This window comes from Thyridium curvatum, assembly GCF_004353045.1.
Source record: "Thyridium curvatum strain D216 chromosome Unknown NODE_5_length_802575_cov_81.998223, whole genome shotgun sequence".
Taxonomy (NCBI): Eukaryota; Fungi; Ascomycota; class Sordariomycetes; order Thyridiales; family Thyridiaceae; genus Thyridium; species Thyridium curvatum.
The window spans coordinates 585,790-608,369 of NW_022156760.1; the positions used below are offsets into that span (position 1 = coordinate 585,790).

At 56.2% G+C, this 22,580-nt stretch overlaps 5 protein-coding genes across 5 annotated transcripts; 2 read left to right on the top strand and 3 right to left on the bottom strand.

Annotated features, from left to right (window-relative positions):
• Positions 1 to 1,803: 1,803 nt before the first annotated feature.
• E0L32_001403 (uncharacterized protein) lies at positions 1,804 to 4,125 on the top strand (the record flags this gene model as incomplete). Its single annotated transcript, XM_031135479.1, has 2 exons — positions 1,804 to 2,966; positions 3,036 to 4,125. 2 exons carry the CDS (start codon positions 1,804 to 1,806, stop codon positions 4,123 to 4,125), a joined length of 2,253 nt encoding a protein of 750 aa, XP_030991917.1.
• Positions 4,126 to 4,651: 526 nt separating this feature from the next.
• Positions 4,652 to 5,830, bottom strand: E0L32_001404 (uncharacterized protein; the record flags this gene model as incomplete). The annotated part of the gene is made up of 1 exon (XM_031135480.1): positions 4,652 to 5,830. The coding sequence occupies one exon, from the start codon at positions 5,828 to 5,830 to the stop codon at positions 4,652 to 4,654; it is 1,179 nt and encodes a 392-aa protein (XP_030991918.1).
• A 1,381-nt stretch (positions 5,831 to 7,211) lies between these two features.
• E0L32_001405 (uncharacterized protein) lies at positions 7,212 to 8,372 on the bottom strand (the record flags this gene model as incomplete). Its single annotated transcript, XM_031135481.1, has 2 exons — positions 7,212 to 8,272; positions 8,336 to 8,372. 2 exons carry the CDS (start codon positions 8,370 to 8,372, stop codon positions 7,212 to 7,214), a joined length of 1,098 nt encoding a protein of 365 aa, XP_030991919.1.
• A 417-nt stretch (positions 8,373 to 8,789) lies between these two features.
• E0L32_001406 (uncharacterized protein) lies at positions 8,790 to 17,184 on the top strand (the record flags this gene model as incomplete). Its single annotated transcript, XM_031135482.1, has 13 exons — positions 8,790 to 8,932; positions 8,991 to 9,202; positions 9,260 to 9,704; positions 10,207 to 10,217; positions 10,276 to 13,945; positions 14,762 to 14,856; positions 15,118 to 15,279; positions 15,471 to 15,533; positions 15,641 to 15,769; positions 15,851 to 16,131; positions 16,469 to 16,545; positions 16,599 to 16,695; positions 16,765 to 17,184. 13 exons carry the CDS (start codon positions 8,790 to 8,792, stop codon positions 17,182 to 17,184), a joined length of 5,805 nt encoding a protein of 1,934 aa, XP_030991920.1.
• A 548-nt stretch (positions 17,185 to 17,732) lies between these two features.
• E0L32_001407 (uncharacterized protein) lies at positions 17,733 to 21,449 on the bottom strand (the record flags this gene model as incomplete). Its single annotated transcript, XM_031135483.1, has 4 exons — positions 17,733 to 18,171; positions 18,298 to 18,969; positions 19,674 to 20,091; positions 20,177 to 21,449. The coding sequence occupies 4 exons, from the start codon at positions 21,447 to 21,449 to the stop codon at positions 17,733 to 17,735; spliced, it is 2,802 nt and encodes a 933-aa protein (XP_030991921.1).
• Between the last annotated feature and the right edge of the window lie 1,131 nt (positions 21,450 to 22,580).

Below are 22,580 nucleotides of genomic sequence, written 5' to 3' on the forward strand. Positions count from 1 at the left end.
GCGGCAACTATTATTGAATCAACCTTGATGGTCGAAGGTCCTTCAGGCACGCCACTTGAGACGCTAGGACCGAGTGATTCACCTGCTGGTGATACCTAGGTAGGTGGGCGCATTGCCTCCCATTGTGAAAGGAGGAGGTCGCTACCTCATGGCTGGCGTGGCCAGCAGAGGTTGCAACTGTTGGTGTGGCTGCCAACCTACAGATCGACTTTTCTCGGGAAGTGTAGCTGAGCAGAGCAGAAGAAGCAATGGGTTTCAACATTCATCCTCGAAGGTCGAGCATGCAGTTGGTTGTTCTTACTCAGTCCAGTGGCACGGACCTCTGGCGCGCAACGGTGGCCAGGACCAAGCTAGAGAGGATGGCGGATCCCTGGACAGGATCGCCAGTGAACTGTCACCAATGTGGTTTACCGCATATTAGGGGGAAAATAAGCAGCGCAGGGCATGGAGTCGGTGCTGATTCCTGAAGCATGCCTACACACGTGCGCGCGCACAATACCGGAGAGGTAATTCCAGGCCATACATCATCCACCAGTCACTCAGTTAGGCGAGCAGCCAGTCAATCCAACAGCCCGGTCTGTCGAGAGAGACAGACGAGCACCCTAGGGTATCTCGTCGTCGCCCAGTTTGACGAAAACAGAGAGACGAGACGGACAGCAGCAACAGCAACAGACAGAAGGATGGAAAACGGGTGTTAATAAATGAACGACGCAGGTAGATGAGAGGCACAATTCAAACACAGTGTGCCGTAGAGTGGCAGGAGAAACAGCAACAGGGTTCAGGTGACACTGCTCCATCGAGCTTAATCAATCTGACCATTTTTGCCGGGCTTCCAAGGTTCTTGTGTGTCTCGCAAGTGCGCGACGAGTCCCATCTCGGCCACTGCGAGCCACTGCGAGCCAGTGCCCAGCCCGGCATCAATCACCAATCTTGCAAGGTTGCTTTTTGCCAGGTTCTCGTCCCCACCTATTTTGGGAAAAAGGCCGGACAGCCATTCTTAGTCAAGCGGCGATCCACTCGAGGCCCGCCCCCCGGACTGGCCAATCGGGCGGGCTGCTCGCCCCTCTGGGCCAGCCTCCGAAACTCCAAAGCTGGGTCTAGTTCCTGAATTGGTTTCTAATGTGGGTTACATGCGCGAGATGGGCCATGGCAAGTGCGCTTTCTCGCTGGTCTCTCGCCGGTCCCTCGATGTCCAGCACCCACATTTTCGCCGTTCGTTCTCTCACCCACACCCAACACCCACACACACACACACCACGCTCTCGCACGCTCTCATGCTCTCATGCTCTCACGCTCTCTGTTCTGGTCTCTGTCACGTCCGTCTCTTGGCTCCGTCTCCGTCCGTGTCCTGTGCACCACCACACACTGGCGGCCCTCTTTTTCTTGCTTTTTTGCCTATGTCCGGCGGGGATCAACTGACATCCATTGGGCCAAATTTCGATGCTAGCAGGGAGGTGTGATCGCCAACGCTCTCCTCCCTTTCGAAACCTGCACTCTCCGCCTCCGCTGCTGACCTGTCCGCATTTCACTCAACACCAATACCAACACCAACACCACCATCACCATCACAGTCGCGCGATAAACATCAGCAGAACCATGCGCCGCAGCTGAAAACCCAATCCTATCGACGCGTGCAGGAAACGCTGGACAAGACACAGGCGATTCTCATCGACCCAAAGCCGATGACCCTCGGCGCTCAGCGTCGCCCGTCGACGGACTGAGGCTGCTGCTTCCAGACTGTCCGACAGGTCGAATCACACTCGTCACACATACAGAAATCCATCCCGTCACGCATTGCCGGCAATGGATCCGACAAACAACAAGGCGTCGGATTTTGAAAGGAGGGCGTCGAGGAGGGTATCAGCACGATTGTCCTTGAGTGCAGGCGACCATCGATTTGCCGAAGAGGAGGAAAATGATGCGGTTCTCGGTTTGGGTATCGCGGATGGATTCCGGCCGGTCTCGATCGACCGCCACCAAACGCCGACTCCTGAGCGGGCTTCCACTTCATCGGGATCATCGGGATCGGGATCTGGTGAGCCCTCGACGCCTCCGCGGTCCCTTACATCCATTCGGCCTTCCAGCATAGCCAAACCTCCACAACATCAGGACCCTTTCGCTCTGCGTCACGACGGAGGCATGGGTCAGGTCCAGGAAACGCCTTTGTCACGTCATTCCAGCACCACTACTTCAACAGATGCGACGATTGTACGGGAAGAGAGCCCCTATGAAGGCCCCTCGGGGCCTTCCTTCCCCTATCAGATGTACCCTCAAAATGTCCGGGTTGCGAGGACCTTGAGCGTCACCACGGCTTCGACTGCTGTGCAATCCGAGTCATCCTATCAGGGCCCTCGAGGTCCCAGTCACCCGTATGGGATCTACCACCAGAACACCATCACCCCACCGAGCGCACCACCGCCCACAAACATTCCGGTTGGGTTTCCGGGCATGAGAGACAATTATCAACGTCGTCTTGGCCCTGATGGGGAGGATGCAGCTGACCTCATTGGACCTGACGGACATACGGAACAGCTTCCGCCTTACACACGATACCCAGATGAAGCTTATACCAGGAAAGCAGGAGCTGCCGCGGACGTCCCCCCAGCTCCCGCTACAGTCCTCCCAATCCCTGGTGCTGGCGGCATCGGTCTCGCCGCAAGGAACCCCGAGTTCGATGAGCTTGATACACCGCGGTCTCGCCTTTCCTCCCGGAGTTTTACATCTGATATCAGCCATCACGAGATCAATACCGCGGCCGACGTTGTAAATGAGAAGCGGAGCTCGCGCCGGAGCTACCAGCAGTATGCCAAACGGAGGATCGGGGGGATTGTGCCATGCTGGGCCGTGTGCCTAGTTGTATCTGGACTTGTCTTGATGGGTATCATCCTCGGTGCTGTCGTTGGCTCTTTCCTTGTCAAACACAACAACAACAACACGGTGAATAGGCCACCACCACCGGCTCGTCTGTAAGTTTTCATCTTGAATTGCTTAGCCTGGACCGCTCAGGTGAGCTAAATTTCGATACTGATTGACAGCAGAACTCCGAATCCGGTCGTAACGTCTGTCACAATCACGGTGGACGCAACACCCATACCGACACCGAGTGACATACCCCCTCTACCACTTGGAACATACGTCCTACCTCTCATCACAAACAAGACTCCTAATTCCTGCTTCAAGGATCCGTCCCAATCGCAGGCATGGAGTTGCAACATTGCTTTACCTTTCTCATCACCATTGACGATCACCATTGACCCTTCACCTCCCTCCAGTAACTCACAATACATTATGAGCATATCCGCCAACGAGTCTAATCTTATCAGTAATGGCCTTCTTCCCTACGGCACCCAGCCACCGTTGATCCGGGAGCGAGTACATCTGGAACTGGTAAACGACACCATGGAACCATCCCGCGGACCGGCATGGTTCGAGCTCATCCACTACAACAAGACGGTAGTCATGAAGGAGTCGTTCCTGGGCCCTCTCGCCTCCTCGACCAGTCCCTCATCATCCGCCGCGACTGCGCATTCAGAACGTCGGCGCTTCAAAACGCCTTCGTTTGAAGATTTCCATAGGAAAAGCGTCGCACAGCCTGGGGAGAAGCCGTGGGTGTGTACCTGGCCAGACACGGTGCTCGAGGTTTTCATATTCCCAAACCAGAATACTAGTCTGTCGAGACTCGATCTCGGTTCGTCCTCATCCACTACATCAACCACCGCGCCTGGAGGATATCCTACTGCCAAACCAGATGGGTACTATTCGGCCAAGGGGTTTCCGGCTCCGGGCGCGGCTCCAACCCCAACGACACCCGCCGATGCGGCAGTGACAACGCCTCCATCGCCCCCCGCTCCACCATATCCTCGTTTTGTGAAGGTGGAGGAGCGCCATATGGACTACGCACCCCAAGCTGAGTGTGTCCAATTCGAGGTGCCAGCCGACGGAAGTCGTCCACGCCCATACAAGAACCCAGCCACGGGCAAAATCGTCAAGATCGAAATCGAGGACACGTACGAGAGGCATGATATTGCACTGCATCGCCTCGCACCCGGTGCCATCTCCAATAATCTTGTTGGACGGGACAGTGTGCAGCTCAGCGACTGCGGTTGCTTGTGGTATGTCACCTGAAGAGAGCAAGGAGCAGCTATATCGCAACGAGCGTTGTAGTATTACGCGGTTACCCGCATGACATTTTCATTTTTGGATTTCAGCATTGTACATGAGCATGGGCGTTCTTTTTGAAAAATGGGAAATTTTGGCGTTTGATATCCGAACAGTGCATCGGCATGCGCTGTAACGAACAAATGGGTTTGGAGTTGATGAGCACTGCATACTGCTAGACCAACCTTCTCTTTGTGTTTGGGGTGTATCTCGCAACGGCCTCCATATAGGAAATAGCTGCTTTTTGAAACTGGAGGACACTTGCCAGGATGATATATGGCCGTGGCTATCCTGATTACGTAGCGACATGGAGATGGACATAGGTAGTGACAAAAGACATGGTCAACTTGAAAGACAGGCTTGGTATTTCCTCGTGATGTTCCAGGTGCTGGTGAAGCTCAGTCAATGTCTTGCCTAGACTGCCAATATAACAGCGCTTCTCAATAAGGGAGGGGTATCAATTCGTCAGGTCTCATTATCCTTGCGTGTTAGATCAAAGCTCTGCACCATGCTTGCGTTTGTTGCCTTCGTCCTCTTTCCTAGGGGTCAACAGATCCTCTCGGAGTCCGTCTAGGAAACTGTCCGCCATCTGCTTGGCCCGCCGTTCGCCCTTCTCCTTTCTCCTAGCCTCAATCTCTCGTCGTCGCGCCTCGATCTCGGCCCGCCTTGCCTCGAGCTTCTCCTCCCTCTCCTTGCGCACCTGCTCTGTCCGCGCCCGCTCCTCGGCCAGGTTCTTCATCTCCTGCTGCCGCCGCTCCTCGTCCTTGCTGAAGGCGTAGAACCCGACGCCCTTGGTCCGTATCTCCTTGTCGGCCTCGTAGTGCGTCGCGGGGGGCGGCGTCGCGCTCCGGTCGCGCTTGGCCGCCAGCTCCTCCATCTTCGCGGCGTCGGCCGTCTCGAAGGCGCCCGTCTGCACGGCGTCGCCGAAGATGAGGGCCTCGGGCGCGCGGGGCCGCGCGCTCATGCGCTCCAGGTCGGCGAGGGACTGCTCCCCGCGCTGCAGGCGGCGCTCCATGCGCAGCTTGTCCGCCGCCGTGCCCGTGCGCACCCGCCCGAACTCGTCCGTGTACTCGATGATCTCGCGGTCGTTGTTGTCCTCGTCCTCGTCCTCGTCGTCGGAGCCCGAGGAGCTCGAGACGAGGCCGCCGTCGTCGTCGCCGTCCTTGTTACCGCCGGGGTGCCGCTCGGCCCACTTGCGGTCGAAGTCGACGAGGGGCGCGGCCTCGCCCTCGCGCGAGGGGACGTAGTCGCCGCGCTTCATGGCGGCGTAGAGCCGCGCCTTCTCCTCCATCTTGCGCCGGGCGCGCGCGCGCTCGGCCTTGTCGTCCTCGGTGCCGACCGGGCTGCGGAGGCGGATGCGGCGCGGGTCCCGGCGGCTCGCATCTGCGTCTGCGTCTGCGTCTGCGTTGTCGTCGGTCGCTGGCGAGGCGCGGGCGCCGGCTCGGCGCTTGATCTTGATGTCGCTGAAGATGTCCTTGGACTTGGACGGGCGGGCGCGCCCGACCGAGGAAGCTGCCGGTGCTGTGGACGTGGCGGAGGAGGAGGACCCGGCGCCGGGCTTGCTCATGAGGGAGGTGAGCTGGGAGGCGAAGTCGAGGGAGCTTGATATTGCCATCTCCTTCTTTTGTTTCTTTGGCGGCCTTTGGCCGTAGAGATGATCGTCCTTTCCCATTGTTGGCAGATCGGTTCGACGGTGTGGTTGAGCCTGGCCTTGGCGAGCTTCTCTGTGTGGCCCGCTCAGGAGCTGTAAAGTGTTCCAGGCATCAAATGTTTCCTTGCTGGAAATCCGAGTGTTCTTGTGATATCACATCGGAGGGTGGAATCTAACATTTGGTACAGACTACCTAGGGAATGGAGTGCTGTAGTCTGTCCCATAATTACGCGTACCAAAGGTGGGAGGGCCTGTAAGGGGCAGGTGCCACCTGTAGGCCTGATGGACATAAAAAGGGCCAAAGTCTTAGCTTGAGTGTCTTCTCCACTACACATCAATTAAGCATCACTACCAGTCTCTCTTTTCAGGCCAAACCAACAGCCTGTTAGGTAACCATGACGCTGAAACATGGGCACCAAACCAGCTGTAGGAAGGAGATCGACAGGGCAGTCGAGGCCCCTGCTCGTCAGCCCCAGGCTGGCTGTGGAGGCGCGAGCCATGCATTCAATTCCTGGGCTGGCGTCAGCTGCATGCAATTAATTTACTTTATCTCGTTATCTTTTCCTCGGCGACACAAGCAAGCATGCCACTCCCTCAGCGCTGTGCTCATATCACCACAAACGGGAGCCTCGGCCATCGTTCCATCCCTGATCTCGTGTTCGCATTCCTTTCTTGAAAAAACAACCTCCCATGTCTCGTCAGATGCTGCATGGCAAACTCCTGCGGATGTCTTTAATATCATGATCCCCCCTTTTCTCGGATGCTTCACAAATAATCAACGCCTCGCTGCTACTTGAAGCTGTCCCGTAAAACACATACGACCTGGCCCAACTCCAGCTGTTTCCGTTGCGCCGCTTTAATGAACCAAACTACACAGAAAGATGGCACTCCCTTCAGTCCATACTAGCTCTTGGATCTCGGATCTGGGTTGGCACAGCCTCTTCCCCGATACATCGATGACTCTGGTTCACGTCATCTCTGGGATCTTTGTGAGCCTCCCGATGCTTCCTTCACGGGTCGAGTGTTACTGATCTGGACTGCAGATTGCTCTCGGGGTCGCGTTCATCCTTCCGCTCGCATCGCTCTTCGTCTTCGATGTATGCTTATGGATATGGCGGTTGTCCTCGCTTGGAGTATATCTTGTGCGCCACCCGAACGAGACGCATGCGCCTGCCAACCGTACAGCCCAGCATGGAAATACAAGCACGACTCTAGAGGCGCCAGATTCCTCGGTCGAACCTTCACTGGCCGAGAAACACCAGTGACACTACGACCCGGAACATGGAACATGATTATTAATTCTATCAAGAATGTATATTTTCAGTCCATGCGCCAAACTTTGCTCGAAACACTTTTGCGATTCTATCCCGTTTTTGGCTGGCATTCTCTCACAGATTGTCATCTATGAGATCTGGGACAAGACCCTCAGAAGGTCTGCGGTGACGCCCATAGCAGTGACCTCGCCACCGGCACCTGCGCCCTGGACAATGAGAGGGCTGTTGCCGTACCGCTTCGTGTAGAAGCTAATGATGTTGTCGCTGCCCTTGAGTGCGGCGATGGGGTGGGACAGGTCAAACTTTTCCAGTCCGACCTTGACTGACTTGGTGGCCATGTCGATGCTGCCGACGAATCGGACAACCTTGCCCTCCCTCTGAGCCTCGGCCTTGACCTGCTCCATCTGCGAGTCGAATTCGGGGAGTCTCTCCAAGAATTCGTCGCCACTTGCAACAGACTCGAGCTCTTTGGGAATCAGGCTCTGGACGGGGAAGGAAGTCGGCGACTCAACTGCCAGACCAGAAAGACGGGCCAGAATAGTCAGCTTCCTTGCCACATCCAAGCCGTTCAGGTCATCTCTGGGATCAGGCTCGGTATATCCCAGCTCCTTGGCCTTCTTGACCTCGGCCGACCATTGGCCGCCGGAGCCGGTGGTAGGAGCGAAGGAGTTGAAGAGGAACGACATGGTGCCGCTGAAGACACCCTCGATCTTGGTTACCTCATCGCCAGTCTCGACAAGATCCTTCAGGGTGCAGATGACGGGCAGCCCGGCACCGACAGAAGATTCGTGATAGACCTTAGCCCCAGAGCTCTGGGCAGCAGCGAAGATATCCTGCCAGAGCTTGTTCGATCCAGAAAAGGCCTTCTTGTTCGGGGTCACAATGCTGATGCCACGGCTCAGGATCAGTGGGTATGCATCGGCAATATCTTGAGAGCTGGTGTTGTCGACAAGCACTACCTTCGAGGGCGCAGCTGCCAGGTAGTTCACAACGTCGGGGAGGGAGGGAGGGGCTGTCGATGAGGCTGAGAGGCTAGAGATGGCATTGTCGATACTGATCTCGGAATAGTCGTTGTTAAAGAGCGCCTTCTTGCTTGTCGAGATGTAGCAGAGGCTGAGCTTTGTCGAAGGCCGTCGCACAGCCAGTTTCGCAAGCTGGCCGAGGAAGCACTTCCCAACGCCTCCAGCGCCTGTATGCCATCATCTGGGTTAGTGAATAATTCAATGGTCTCTGCCGCTGCGGATTGCATTACCAATGATGGCGATAAACACTTGATTCTTGGCGGCCATTGGTTCGGTAGTCGTGCTTGTCAAGATGTCTTCGCTGAGAGCTTCGATTCAAGACCTGATGTAGTGTTCACGAGCAAGACCTGTGACTGTTGTTTATGGTGGGGTTAGAAATGTTCCTGCAAACGGCTTTCCCAGCAATTGAGCCACCGATAGCGGGGCAGATTTGCTGCAATGCGGGTACCTACCGGCTTGCACCAGTGCGTCCAGGGACCAGGCCTTTTGAATTATTTCTGGGTTTGAAAATTTTAGTGGGCCCCGGACTTCTCAGACCTCGAAGAGAATCATCACTGGCATCGAGCTCACACTTTGCAGCCTCATTGGACCTTATAGCTCTGAGCAACTGTACTTCCTCATTCTCCATCTCAAATACTCGGGTTCAACGACGAAGAGGATAATTCTGAGGCATAATAGTTCAGAATGACGGGCGAGCCCAACAAGCGCCAAAAGCGCATGGAATATCGCAACCAGAAACGGGAGGATGGAACCGCCGAGCTTCCCAGAAAGAAGTTCTACAGGCAACGAGCTCATGCGAACCCGTTTTCCGACCATCAGTTGACCTAGTGAGTTGCCCACCGTCAATTTTCTGTCTTCAGGAACACGCGGCTGACACATTAGCAGTCCAACAAGTCCTGACAAGATGGACTGGTCACCATTCTATCCAGCTTATCAGGTTACTTTAGAAGGAGAGGACGCCATGGTATTAAAAGGCACCCAGGACGCACCGTCACCGCGTCGGATCTCAAAAGATGTCGAAGTCGCAGACATTGGGTGTGGTTTTGGTGGACTTCTGGTCGCCCTTGCACCGGCGTTACCCGAGTCTCTCATTCTGGGTAAGGCTCCTTGCGTCTTCGTTTGGTCTCATGCCGTCGGCTGTTGACAAGCTATAGGTCTCGAAATAAGGACTCAAGTGACCGAATATGTTCACGAGCGCATTAGGGCTCTGAGATCGCAGGATGCTTCTGGCCAGGCGTACCAGAACATTGCCTGTCTGCGTGCGAACACGATGAAGTTTTTACCCAACTTCTTCCGCAAGGGCCAGCTGAGCAAGATCTTCATCTGCTTCCCTGACCCCCACTTCAAGGCTCGGAAACACAAGGCTCGCATTGTCTCCACGACACTGAATTCCGAGTATGCATACGTGATGAAGCCTGGCGGCATCGTGTACACCATCACAGACGTCAAGGACCTGCATGAGTGGATGGTGTCACATTTCGAGGCACATCCGTCGTTTGAGCGAGTGAGCGAAGAGGACCAGGACAAAGACGAATGCACGAGACTTATGAGATTCGAGACGGAGGAGAGCAAGAAGGTGGAAAGGCATAAAGGCAACAAGTATGTGGCCTTGTTCAGGAGGCTCCAGGACCCGATATAGGCGAAAGGACGAGATACATGACTGGGAGAAACGCAGGGAGGAGTTGGGTGTGTTGTGATTACAGATATGATATCCAGTCTATGCAGCCTGAACACAATGCGTGTCTGTATGGAAATGCCAGAAGGCTGCTTGAAAGAAGATGAGAGCGAAGCAAACCACTCGTCCCCTTGCCATGATTAATCAAGAGAGAATAATTGCTTGTGTCCGGTATTTGCTAGAGGATGAGCTCTTTCCTTGGCTACCTAGATACCTTACTTGGTTTGTTGAGGGTTTGTCTCGGGGACACAAAGGCCCTGAGATTACATGAAGTCGAATAAAGTCGAGTAAAGTCGAGATAGTGAAGTGGTTCCCAAGCTTCTCCTTGAGTACATGCCTGTACAAGTGCAATGATGGCTTTGTTAAGGTTGCCCCACACCCTGCATTGTTGGCAAGCTCTTTGGTGTCATTTGTGTCATAGCACAGCGCAGCCCCCTGTAAGCTTGCCTGCTGTAGATGATAGACGATAAGGAAATTACGTCCTTTCCACAACAGACACACACACACTCAATAATGAAGCGAAGGGAGAGAGCGCCCGCGGAATCCAGAGTATGGCCCTCAAGGGAAGAGATGTGATCTTTGCTGGGATCGCAGGTTTCATCGCTTGGGGTTATGGCACGCACTGGGTGCCAGGTCTGCGCTTCGCAGGATACGCCCTTGTGACAGGTGTTCTGGTAACATTGCTGGCTCTGCTGTCTCTCACGCTGCTCTCCTCCCGCGGCTCGTTCTATCGACAATATCGCAGGTCTGCCTTGCCAGCCAGAGTCGCCTTTCTCGGCCATGATGCCTGGACCAAGGAAGTCGCGGCGCTTCAAGCGCGTCAACAGTACAAGAAACAACCGCTGTATGCCAGCTCACCCCGCGTCTCTCGAGCTCTTGACGACCTCCTCGAACTCATACTCCGCGACTTTGTCCGATCCTGGTACTCGAACATAAGCAAGAACCCGGCATTCACAGATGAGGTGGACCGGGCAATACGGATCGCCTTGGTCAACATTCGCGACCGACTGCTCGAGATCGATCTGGCCGAAGTTCTGACAACACGCCTTGTACCTATCCTGACTGCGCACTTTCGAGACTTCTACGACGCAGAGCGCTCGGTGCGTGGAAGAAAGCTCAACCGATCTGTGACCGAGTCCGAAGAGTTGGACTTGGCCATAGCGTCGAAATACAAAGACGGGAAGCTGCACCCTGCCGCGAGCCTGGCGTACTCTGATCTGAAGATGGTGCAGCAGGACTATCTGCGCCAGACTCTATCAAAGGTATTGCCGCATGTTCTCCCACCCAAGCTTTTAGCGAGCCGGCCTGTAGCTGTCATCGTACGCGAGCTGGTCGCGTGTGCGGTTCTGTTCCCGGTGCTACAGATATTGTCGGAGCCAGATACGTGGAACCAAGTCATGGAGAACTATGGCCGAAGCATGCTACAAGACAGATCGACCGTCAGAAAACTCCGTGCAGCTTTGGACCAGCATGCTCCAGCACCGAAGTCCGGGAAGCCCTCGGCCTTCCCCCGCCTGTCCTCGACTGACAGCGAGAAGAGGTTTGAGAGATTCATTCGGTCCATCCGGAAACTCAACAATCTGTCCGACGCAAGAAGATTTCGCAGTGAGGTGGCCAGTCAGTTGAAGCGCGACTCCCAGCAGCAGGACGTAGATCAGGTATATCTGCGTCGTCTAGAGATGGGAAAGCGCCTCCTGGATCAGAAGGTGCAGTATCTTGCTGCTGGCGGTGACCGTCATGCTATTATGCCGACCCCTACCCCCACAACCCCTACAGTATCACGACTGGAGAATGCTCCTCTTGAAGACCTTCTTCGCGACTCCTCTGGTCTCTCTTACTTCATGGAGTACATGGACCGGCAGAAGCTCCTCTCGCTGGTGCAGTTCTGGCTCGTTGTTGACGGCTTCCGTGATCCCCTTGAGAACGATGGGCTAGATGATGGAGGTTTGCCTTCAACTCTACCACCTTGGACCGACTCAGACCGCCTCGACCTCGCTCAGATCGACCAAGCCTACTTGTCCAGGGCCGAACTTAAGGTGCCAGCATCATCGAAAAAGGCAGTACGAGATTTCCTTGACGCTGGCAAAACTGCATCGCCACAGCAATACTTCCTGGCCCGGCGGGCAATTCTGAGGGCGCAGGCTGCTGTTCTCGATGAGATGCGTCTGAAGTACTATCAAAGCTTCAAGAAGTCCGATCTGTTTTACAAGTGTCTTGCCGCCGAAGAGGCTTCCAAGAATCTTCATCCCACCACTGCTCCTGAGCCGGTGGCACACCCACCATTAAGCAGGTCATCTCAATCATATACTGTGAAGCCAAACCCCGTCACAAGACTCGCGCCGAGATTACATGAAGCGGGACCTTCTAATAGGAGAGCTGGGTCCGCAACTGATCTGAGGTCGATGAACGGACTCAGCCCAGGGGGCGATCCTCTCACGAGGCCGAGACGGTCTTTTGATGAAAGCGCAGCAGCACCCTTGTTTGACGATGACGATTTCGAGAACGAGCCTTTGGCGGACTCGGTTCAGAGTCTAGATCAAGAGCCCGAACCACCTGTACCGGACACCCACGTTGTTCAGGCAGTGGAAAAAGCGCTAAACAACATCATGGAGGATAGTCGGCCTCCAACATCAGAGGATCTGCGTACCTCTCTCTTCGCCACCACTGAAGATGGCAGATCTAGCCTATTTTCAGGGGAGGATAATGACTCGACTAAGGGCTTGCCAGACCCCAGCCGCTCTGCCCACCCGTTGAATGAAGGTGAGAAGCCAAGTTTGTCTTCTCTTGGTCTCGTCAGCGCCGCTTCACGGATTGGTGTCTTTGTGGACGACGATCTCTTCGGAGACGAAGATAGACACCTCTCAGACGAGCGCGAGGATGAGGAGGAGTTGAAGCCGGATGATATTGAAGATGAGGTGCATGAAGCTGCACCCGGCGATCTGGGCCTCGCGGAGGCAATCACGGCCCTCACCAACGACATCGACCGCTTGGTCGCACAAGAAGCCGTCGTCGACTCCCTTCTCAGAAAGGCCGAGCTGACCAACAATACGGCAGAGCTCAGGATATTGCGCAAGTCCAAGGCAAGCTTGCAGAGAGAAATCCGGCGCAAAGAGCTACAGCGGCAACAGTACGTCGTGCAAGAAAGCGACAACAGTCTCTATGGACGCTCTACTATCAGGATCACATCGATCCAGGTCGGTCGCGAGGATGATGGTAGGGAGTTTGCTCTCTATGTGATTGAAGTTCAGAGAAATGCTGGCGAGAAGATGCCTGCTGCCGCCTGGGTAGTTTCCCGTCGATACAGCGAGTTTCTCGACCTGCACCAAAAGCTTCGCTCCCGCTACCCTTCGGTACGAGACTTGGATTTCCCTCGCCGTCGCATGATGATGAAGCTTCAGAGCGAGTTTCTGAGCAAGCGAAGGGCCGCGTTGGAGAAATATCTCCGCGCGCTGCTGCTCCTGCCCGAGGTCTGCCGGAGCCGAGACCTGAGGGCGTTTCTGTCACAGAGCGTGATCGCCGAAGGCCAAGATCTTCTTGACCATCAAGATAAGAAAGACGTCATTAGCAGGCTATATGATTCTGTAACAGACGGTATGGAAGACATCCTGGGCAGCATCCCGGTGTTGGACCAGCTATCTGTTGCAGGGCAGAATCTCATCGCTGCCGCCACGAGCCAGCTCAGCACTATGCCCATCACCGTCGCAGAAGATAACGGCATTTCGGCGGCGGAGGCGGAAGCCGAGCTGAATGCGTTCGAGGACAAGGAACTGGAGCCTTTTGTGAAGCCTATTTGCGATATCTTTCTGGAGGTGTTCGAGCTCAACAGAGGAAACAACTGGTTACGTGGTCGGGCTGTGGTGGTGGTGCTACACCAGCTGCTCGGTGGCACGATTGAGCGTAAATTGCGAGACAATCTCAAGGTCCTCGCTCAAGACGACGCGCTCATGCGGTATATTGGGCTCTTGCAAGACAGCATGTGGCCCGGAGGACAGCTGCAAAGAAACAAAGCGCCTCGCACGGCGGCGCAGAAGTCGAGGACGAGGACCGAAGCAAGTCTCATGCTGGCCACTCTGATCCCCGACCTCGCTGGCAGCGTCGTGGGCCGCCTGAACGCCCAAGCCGCAAGCCGGCGTGTCTTTGCGACATTCAACAACTCAAGACTGAAGTGAGTATCAAGTGTCTTGCCCTACAATCCCCACATGGCCCTGGTCTTGTTGCACCCTGCTAACATTCTGTCTCCACATACAGTGCCCATCTTGTGTTCACCTTCTTGGACGAGATTATCGATATTCTCTTTAATGAAAGCTTGGTATGAGACCATTTTGTCTGATCCGCATAGCAAGGCGTTGGGAGTGCTTGGTCATTGTGCACAAGTGTGGTTTGCTGTTGATGAAGTCGGGTTAGACCGTTACGACATAGGTTGCAGATAGACTCTCCAATAACAGCTGAAAGGATCTGCGGTTGGTGCAGCCTCCTCGTTCACCCGGTGTGCTGGTGAATACGGATACGGAGTTGGTTGCCCTGAAAGCGAGGCTCTCGGATCGGCGACACACCGAAGCCCTCAACTTGCCTAGACTGGCGGCACGTGCTCCGGTTAAGAACTTGGAAAGTTGGAACAGAGGCTTGGGGTCAGCAAACAGTTGAGCCTGGAGGGTATGATAGGCAGTTTGTTCAGAGGTTCCAAGAGAATATGAGCACATAAAGAATAGTTTAGTGATGTGTAGATCCAGATGATGACCACCTGCCAGCCACCCAGCCTCCGCGCTCCCGGGCTGCTGCTCTGGGAGAGCAAAGACATGGATCCATCAGGGATCATGGCCGACCCCCCTGAAGAAAAGGAACGTCAGCAGCTTTGGAGAAGAGCTTGGGGGCCACGGTACCTAGGCCCGCCCCTCTTTCCCTTCCGTGCGGGTGTGACAGTTTCGCTCCACTTGGTGTGCCGGGCGAATTAGCTGCAGCCGCGTACCGCTTAAACTCCTAGCATTGGCGCCAGGTACTCTGCTAGTTTCGGCGGTCTGCTTGCTGGTCTTGTGCCACCTGAAAAGACTCGACCTCGCCGAGCTCGAGACCAGGGGGGTACCTGAGGCAAGTGCACAGGCGCAAGTTAGGTACCTGGCTACCCGGACTGACTTGGAGAGAAGGTTTTAAGCTGTGGAAGCTCAGAGCTCCATCCCCCCCAGAAGCTGAAAAAGCGGGCTGGCTTGCAGTGTGACCGGTGCTGGTCCTGTTTCCCGCCTCCACCGATGGTGTTAGGTTGTGTGGCCCATCACATAAGCTGGGCATAACATCACATTCCTTCCTTTTCCCACCTCCACCTCCAACTTACACACACACCAGACACCGCCGCCCTTCTATCCATCGCGGCCCAACCAAACCTCGAGTCCCCCATAACTCATCTCATTTTCACCTGGACCGCACCCTTCCTCCTGGTCGCCCTTCATCCCAAGATTGCTCTCGGCCACTTTTGGATTCTCCGGAGAGGCTCTCGAACTTTTCACGGTTTGTCCACCTTTCAATTCCTGATCCGAGGCGACCATCCGAGGAGACACTTTCCGGACTGGCCTTTCTTTCACCGCAGCCTTGCGCCTCGATGGGCCTACCGCCCTGACCTTCCAAGTCAACCATTCCCGCCTCACCTCCAGGATCCCCCCGTAACCTTCCTTGAACCTGACCTGATCACACCGTACTAGCTGCCGCCATCATGACCGAGGTCTCCTCGACTCGCCTTTACCTAGGCAACCTTCCTCGAAACGGTGAGCCGTCCATCCTGGTCCAGCGATAGGGTTTCTTTGGTTACATCAGTGCTGGCACTCGACTGGTCCTCCTCGAGCTCTGAAAACATGGCTAACCCCCGCCGAAGCCACCAAGGCCGACATTGATGCCCACTTCAGCAAGCATGGCACCGGCAAGATTGTCGAGATCAAGCTGATGAACGGCTTTGGTTTCATCGAATACGAGGATGCGCTCGATGCCCGAGATGTTGTCCCTGGTAAGTAGGATCAATTTATTCAAATTGCGCCTCAGCGCGCTGCACCTCTGTCCTGCCTTTACCACGCCGCTCTTCTCACAGCTCAGAAACTAACACAATCTCTCTGCCGACAGCTTTCCGTACGTGATCACTGTCCCAACGAGTTGGCGGACCCTCTCCGTCATCCCCGCGACGCCTCCACTGACTACCTTCACAAAGATGGATCGACCTTTATGGGTGAGCGACTTACCGTCCAGTTTGCCCGAGGTTCTCGCAACAGGGAGCCCGGAGGCCCTGGAAACAATGAGCGCACCGCGCCACGGCCACGACGCACACCGCACCGCATGCAAATCTCTGGTTTGCCCACGGACACCAGCTGGCAGGTCTGTGCTCCTTTCCGTTCCCTCCTCCCAGGATGATGGATCTTCTTTCTCTGGCGAACTTTTTTTTTCTATTCCCGAGGTTCGATGGGTCTTCCTACACTTTACAGCAGCTGTCCGATCCCTTGGCAATATGGATGGAGGTGGAAACACCCGTCACTGCTGGCCTGTTGCGCTCGGACCATGGAAGAGACAATGAACCGGCCAAGGAGAGTCCAGTGGGATACAGGTCTACTAACGGTGTGGCTCAACAACGATATCCCGGCTTCGGGCTCGGGGACCTGTTTTGCAACGATTCTCAACTTTCCTGGACACCAACTTACATGGGATTCGGATATAGGACCTCAAGGATTTCGCCCGCGGATCCGGTCTCGATGTGGTGTACTCCGAGACTGGTCGCAACGGCAATGGTGAAGGGTGAGCAGCTCCTCTCTATCGCTTGCTGGGGGTGGCGCTGACGGAAGAATAAGCTTCGTCGAGTTTGAAACCGCTGCAGACCTAACCACGGCCGTTGAGAAACTCGACGGTCGCGAGTTCAAAGACAAGGTCGTGACCTGTGTGGCCAATGTAAGATGCCCCTGCAACCAGCATGCTGGGCCAAGGTGGCCGGCAACATGACATACTCACCCTTTGCAGACCCAGCCCGATATCCCTCGTGACAGCCGTGGAAGGTCCCGTTCGCCCCCTGGCCGTCGGCCGTACCCTCCTCGTGATGAATACGACAGGCGCGGTCCTCCACCCCGGGGTTACAGCCCCAGGCGAGATGGCTACCGTGATGGCTACCGCGAGAGAAGCCCTCGACGGGAGTATTACGATGATCGCGGCCCTCGTTATGGATCGCCTCCACGCCGTGGGCCCATGGATGACTATCCGCCGCCTCGCGGGCGTTACGAGGACCCGTACCGGCGCGACTACCCCCCTCCTGACCCCTATGCCGCCCCTCGGCCCTATGACCGCCCTCCTCCCCGCGACTTCCCACCCCGCGACGCGGCTTACCCACGTGAAGGCGGGTACCCCCCACGGGCCGAGTACGATCGCGGTGGTCGCTACTGGTAAATCTATCTGTCCTCTGTGGTTGCGCCGTCCTTGACCCCATGACTTAGATCTGCGGATCGACCAACTCGACTCGGTTTCACACAGTACTCAAAGGGGGCCTATCTGACAGACATGATGGTTGCAATTTGGGGGATGGTAGGTTTGGCTGACACAGGGGCGCCCGGCGTGGGGTGCGACGTCGGACCGTTTTGATTGATATGGCTTGGGGACACAAAATGATCGTATATTCCTTTTCCTTTTATTTTCCTGTTTCTTTCTGGGGATACCCGAAAAGCGCTCTTGCTCAATCGCGACGACCGTTGGTCGTTACTTTGTCACATAGTGTTTCAACAGAGGCGCGTCCCAGTTTGTTTGTGCGCGCGGGTGAGGTAGTTGAGCTGACGGCCGAAATGTGTCACGATAATGGAACAACTCTATTCTCAACATCACGTCTTGGGGGGCATGCTATTGTACTCACTCAAGGATCCATGTATGCTCTTTGCTTGGGTTTTATTGCACTGGGACAAACAAGCTACCTGCAGCCACTAGTATTACAGACGACTCTGGCCTCACGGCGACTTGTACTGGTAGTTGTACTGCTTCTTGGCGTCCTCGACCAGCTTGCGGGTCGCCTCGTCCTTGTCGATGGCCTCCTTGTCCCCCTCGGCGATCTTTTGCTCGATGGCCGCGTTGGAGAAGGCGCTGGCGACGGGGATCTCGAGGCCCCTCTTCGTCGCGGGCCGGGACGTGCAGCGCCGGAACCAGGCCTCGACGTTGGGGAACCGCGCGCGGTCGATGCCCGCCGCCCGGGGCCCGTTGGCCCAGCCGAGGATGGCCATGTCGGCGATGCTGTACTTGCCCCTGCCGGCACCCGCGACGTAGTCCCGGCCGCCCGAGAGGCGGGCGTCGAGGATGCCGTAGAGGCGCTCTGCCTCGCCGACGTAGCGCTGGATGCCGTAGGAGATCTTTTCGGGCGCGAAGCGGACGAAGATGCCGGCCTGGCCTTGCCTTTGTGTTGGTGTCAGTATATTTTTCTTTTTTTTTCTTTCTCGCTTTCTGTTTCTCGGCTGGCTGGTTGGGCCTCCCTGGGGAAGAATGATGCATGGGGGGGCAGGGGCAGGGGCAGGAACTTACATGGGCCCCAGGCCGCCGTGCTGCCAGGCCATCCACTGCTCGGCGACCGAGTAGTCGTCGCTGTCGTAGGGGAAGGAGAAGCGGTGCTCCGGGTCGTAGTGCTTGGTCAGGTAGTGCAGGATGGCGAGCCCCTCGAAGACGGGGAAGCCGCCGCGGTCGTGGTCGACGACGGCCGGGATGCGCCCGTTGGGGCTGACGGCCGTGAACCAGGCCTGCTTCTGCGTGCCCTTTGTGATGTTGACCGACTGCCAGGTGTAGTCGAGGCCGTAGGCCTCCTTGAGCTCCTCGAGCAGGACCGAGGCCTTGTAGCCGTTGGGCGTGGAGAAGGTCAGGAGCTCGATGCCCTTGGTGGCGATGAGGCCGGTCGGTTCTCCCTCTGCCATGGCGTTTACGGTGGTGTTGGTACTTGTGCTGGTGGTGGTGTTGGTGGTGTTGGTGGTGTTGTTGCTGTTGTTGGTCGCAGAGCTTTGTTGCCGTGTGATCGGGGCTATGACGGAGCTGAGTGGAGGCACGGGGGGACGAGCCGGGGAGTCGGCCGAGGAGTAGCGGGGAGTTAGGGGAGCCAACGGCTTGGGGGTATGAAAGGTACGGGATCCAATGGGTCGCTGAAAGCGGGACTGAGGAATCTCGAAGCGTGAAGATGAAGCAGAACGACGAGGGAGCTCGAGCGATCTGCCCAGAAGAGCATCGGAGCTACTTATACTACTAAGTGGGAGGCGACGCAAGTTCATCACACAAAGCAGGCTGCCACACGACCGGGTATGTCCTACCCCAAGTACCTGTCCACGAGGACCGCGGCTGCAGATGGTAGATATTAAGATGCGCGCTCGCCGTCATTGTTCATTGGCACGAGTCGACGCCATCTCCCTTGACCGGCCCCAGGCTAGTATCTCCGGAAAAGCCATGAGACATTTGGTGGACGGCGTACGCTAGATTTATAAGCAACCTCCTCATCGATCCGTGCATAGAGTGAGTGAGGCCTTGGTAACACACACACACACTCTCTCTCTCTCCTAAGTTGCCTGCTTTATAATCCTCGAACCGCTTTCATATGGGCCAAGTGACGTTGAGTGAGTGTTGCCAACAGTTCGGGTTCGGCGCAACCCAGTCGCAGGAAGCCCGACGGCTCCGCAACCTTACTTTATTGCTTATTTTGGACTTAGTAACTCAAACCGGATGATCTCATCTTGATCGCACTCGTTTCCATCCCGAGTGTCCAATCGTTGGCGCCATTGTTCTCGAAAGGTATTTTTGTGTAGAGCCATTATGTCTTTTTGTATCGTTTGAACCAGGTACGCCCACGAACGCAGTTGTCAACCTCGCGTCGTGAGAACATGCAATATCAAATACACCGGTCCGGCCTCGCCCGCCCTTACCCGAGCCGAACCCGCTTCCACATTCGCAAGCAGTCCTGCAAATCCGTAGATAACGTGCCCTCGAGAGCCGTCGACGTGTCGTTGATCACGGCCACGAGCAGCGTTGCCAGCGCAAACGGAACCGTTTCGTCTTGCAGCGCGCGAAAGTCTGCCTTCTTCATGCCGCCGATCTCCGCCCAGCCCTTCCACAGGCCCAGCAATCGACATATGGACGTAGTGAACTGCCCGTCCAGGACCATGCGATGAAGAAGCTCGCCGACGGCATCTTTGACCGTCAGGCCTTCCGGCACTTCGGCCCTGCCCTGCAGCCAGGACAGGCTGTGTCGAGCGACCATCTTCGCGTCCCACTTCGGGCTGTTGAGCGCTTCTGTCTGCCGCACTTCGCGCCTCTGATTTGTAAGGCGTGTCTGATCGCGCACTTGTCATAGTGTTAGTAGTCGGTTCGGCTGTGGCCCGCAGGCCATCAGTGCAAGCAAGGTGTGCTGTGGGAGTGTGAAACTCACTCTCTTGTAAGCGATCCTCATTCTCCCTGCGCATCCGCTCCATCGAGGCGTGCGCGCGTTCAGCAGGCGTCATCCGAGCTTCTGCCGCGACGGCGGCTTGTGTCGCCCTGCTCCGACGAGCAAACCTGTCCAGGTTGGCCCCATGGTCGTCGTATTTCGTAGCCCACTGCGGCGTGTCGGCCTCGTCCACGATCCCCAGCAGCACAAGGACGCCGCACGGCACGGTTTCCTTCCTGGCAAAGGTCAGGAGATCGTCGGGGATCTTGTAGTTCCACAGGATGGTCTGGCTGGTGGTGCCAAAGGCCGTGATGGCGCTGGCGAACCACACGCCCTGCATCTCGCCCCTGCGGATCTTCAGGTGCTCGACGTAGAGGCTGTCTAGCTGGGGGGTGCTCTGGAGGTCATCGTCTTGCGCGAGGGCAGTGACCAGGCCTTCGACAGAAACGTGGCAGGTGATGGGCCTCTTGGCTATGGCCTGCCCTTCTTGCTCGACAGAACCGATTGACTTCTTCGCAATGCTGGCCCCATCACCGTTGGCCGATTCGTTCTCGGGTGTGCTGACGACGGGGTTCGAGCTCTCCGCGACTTCCTCGGCTTTCCTATCAAGCGGCGGCGGCAGTCTGACCCAGTATGGTGGGAGGTTGGAGTGGTCTCTCGTCGTCCAGTTGGAGGACCACGACACTGCCAAAGACAAGTTTCCGTCCGAGTCATCCAGCGGCGCGACCGTAAGAGCCTTCTCGCGCCCATCGGGCGAGGTCATCAAGGCGGTGCCGAGGGGTGTCCACAGACCCGTGGAGCGCAGCAGCTTCCAGCCTTGAGGCTGGGGGACGGCTCCGAGATCCAGCAGGTATGAAATCAGCTCGTCAAATGCCACGTCGACCTGGGGCTGCCGCAGCTGGTCGGCATACTCTACCCTCTGCGTCTTGATACCGATGACATTGGTCCTCCAGTTGAAGGTGGTCCACGAGCCGCCGGGGATGGAGCTCGGGCTGCGCGAGAGCGACCAGTACTCGGACTGGTGCTGGAACCGATCCCACGGGGTGACGGCGTACCGCGGCAGCTCAATCTCTATGACCCTGTTGACGATGTCGCTTCTGGTGAGCGCCGTCAGCCGGCTGTGCCGTAGTATGCGCTTGATCTTGGAGACATTGACGAGGGTGAGGAAGGTGTTGTATAGGATTGGCAAGACACCGAGCACGGCCAGAGGCACACCAATGTACGTGATGATATCGGTGGGGGATCTGCCATCGTCGCCTCCGCCGCCGCTGGACATGGTCGCTGCTGGTGTGATGGCAAGCTTATCAATGTGCAGACAGGGGGCGTTGTGCCCAGCAAGCAAGCACCAGCACAGCAGGATCACCACCGCGTCTGCTGATCACAGGCGCGCAAGTGTTGTTTATGTCGCATACTACCACCACAAACCAGCAGACAGATCCTTCATCTCTACATACAGAAAGGGGACTAAAAAAACCACTCCTGACAGCCTCTGGACCGTTGTGACGAGGCGTGGCCCAGGGTGCTCGTGCTGCACACTAACGGCAGCCATCGTGACAAGCTAATGCAGCCCCCAAATTCAGCTGGGCGGCATGGGAGAGAGGGCGTCCCGGGCCTTCCTTAGCCAAGAGCACCGGCCATTTAGGGAGTAGTTCTAGCTGCAGCCATCTGCCGAGGAATGGAATGGAAACAAAACGTCACGAAGGTCTGCTTTGGTGGGGAGAAACATTGCCCACCAGGATAGGTATGAATCAATCGTGGCTACTTCGTACGTAGCTGCTTCTAGGTCGCCTTCTTCCATGTCGCACACTGGTCATCACGCCGCTCGTTTCGCGGCAGGGGCATGGCCGTTGTCTGCTGTGAGACCGACCTCGGGAGGCTAGGTAACTAGGTAAAGTAGGTGTACGGAGTACGGAGTAGGCATGTGCGGACTAACATTACGAGTGATTACCTACAAGTACTTGTACTTTGGGTACGAAGTAACGTTTGGACGCCTCAGAGCGGATCCCCGGTAGATCACTGCCTAGTAGCGATGCTGTCCGGAGTGTGGCCAGGATGGATTCGAATGTAATTGAAACAGAGTGAGGAGTTATGAAGTAGGTACAAGATGCGGCGGATGCTTCCTGTTCTGTTGCCAACTCCAACACTGCCCAAATTTGGGGTAAAATCAATCCAGCAATGCGGGATGCAAGATGCAACGCAGCCTCCTGCTGCAAGGGCCAGCCTGGGATCTGTTCTCGTCTTGCTGGGCTGTTGATTGATGGTTTCTGTTTCGAGGTCGTCTGCCAAGGCATCTGCGGCTCAGCCCTCCCTCTGCACCGCCTGGCAGGCAGTCTCTTCTTTTATTATTAGCGCTCCTTCAGAAACAAATGCGAGGCCCAGCCCAGAATCAAGGCACCACAAAACCGGT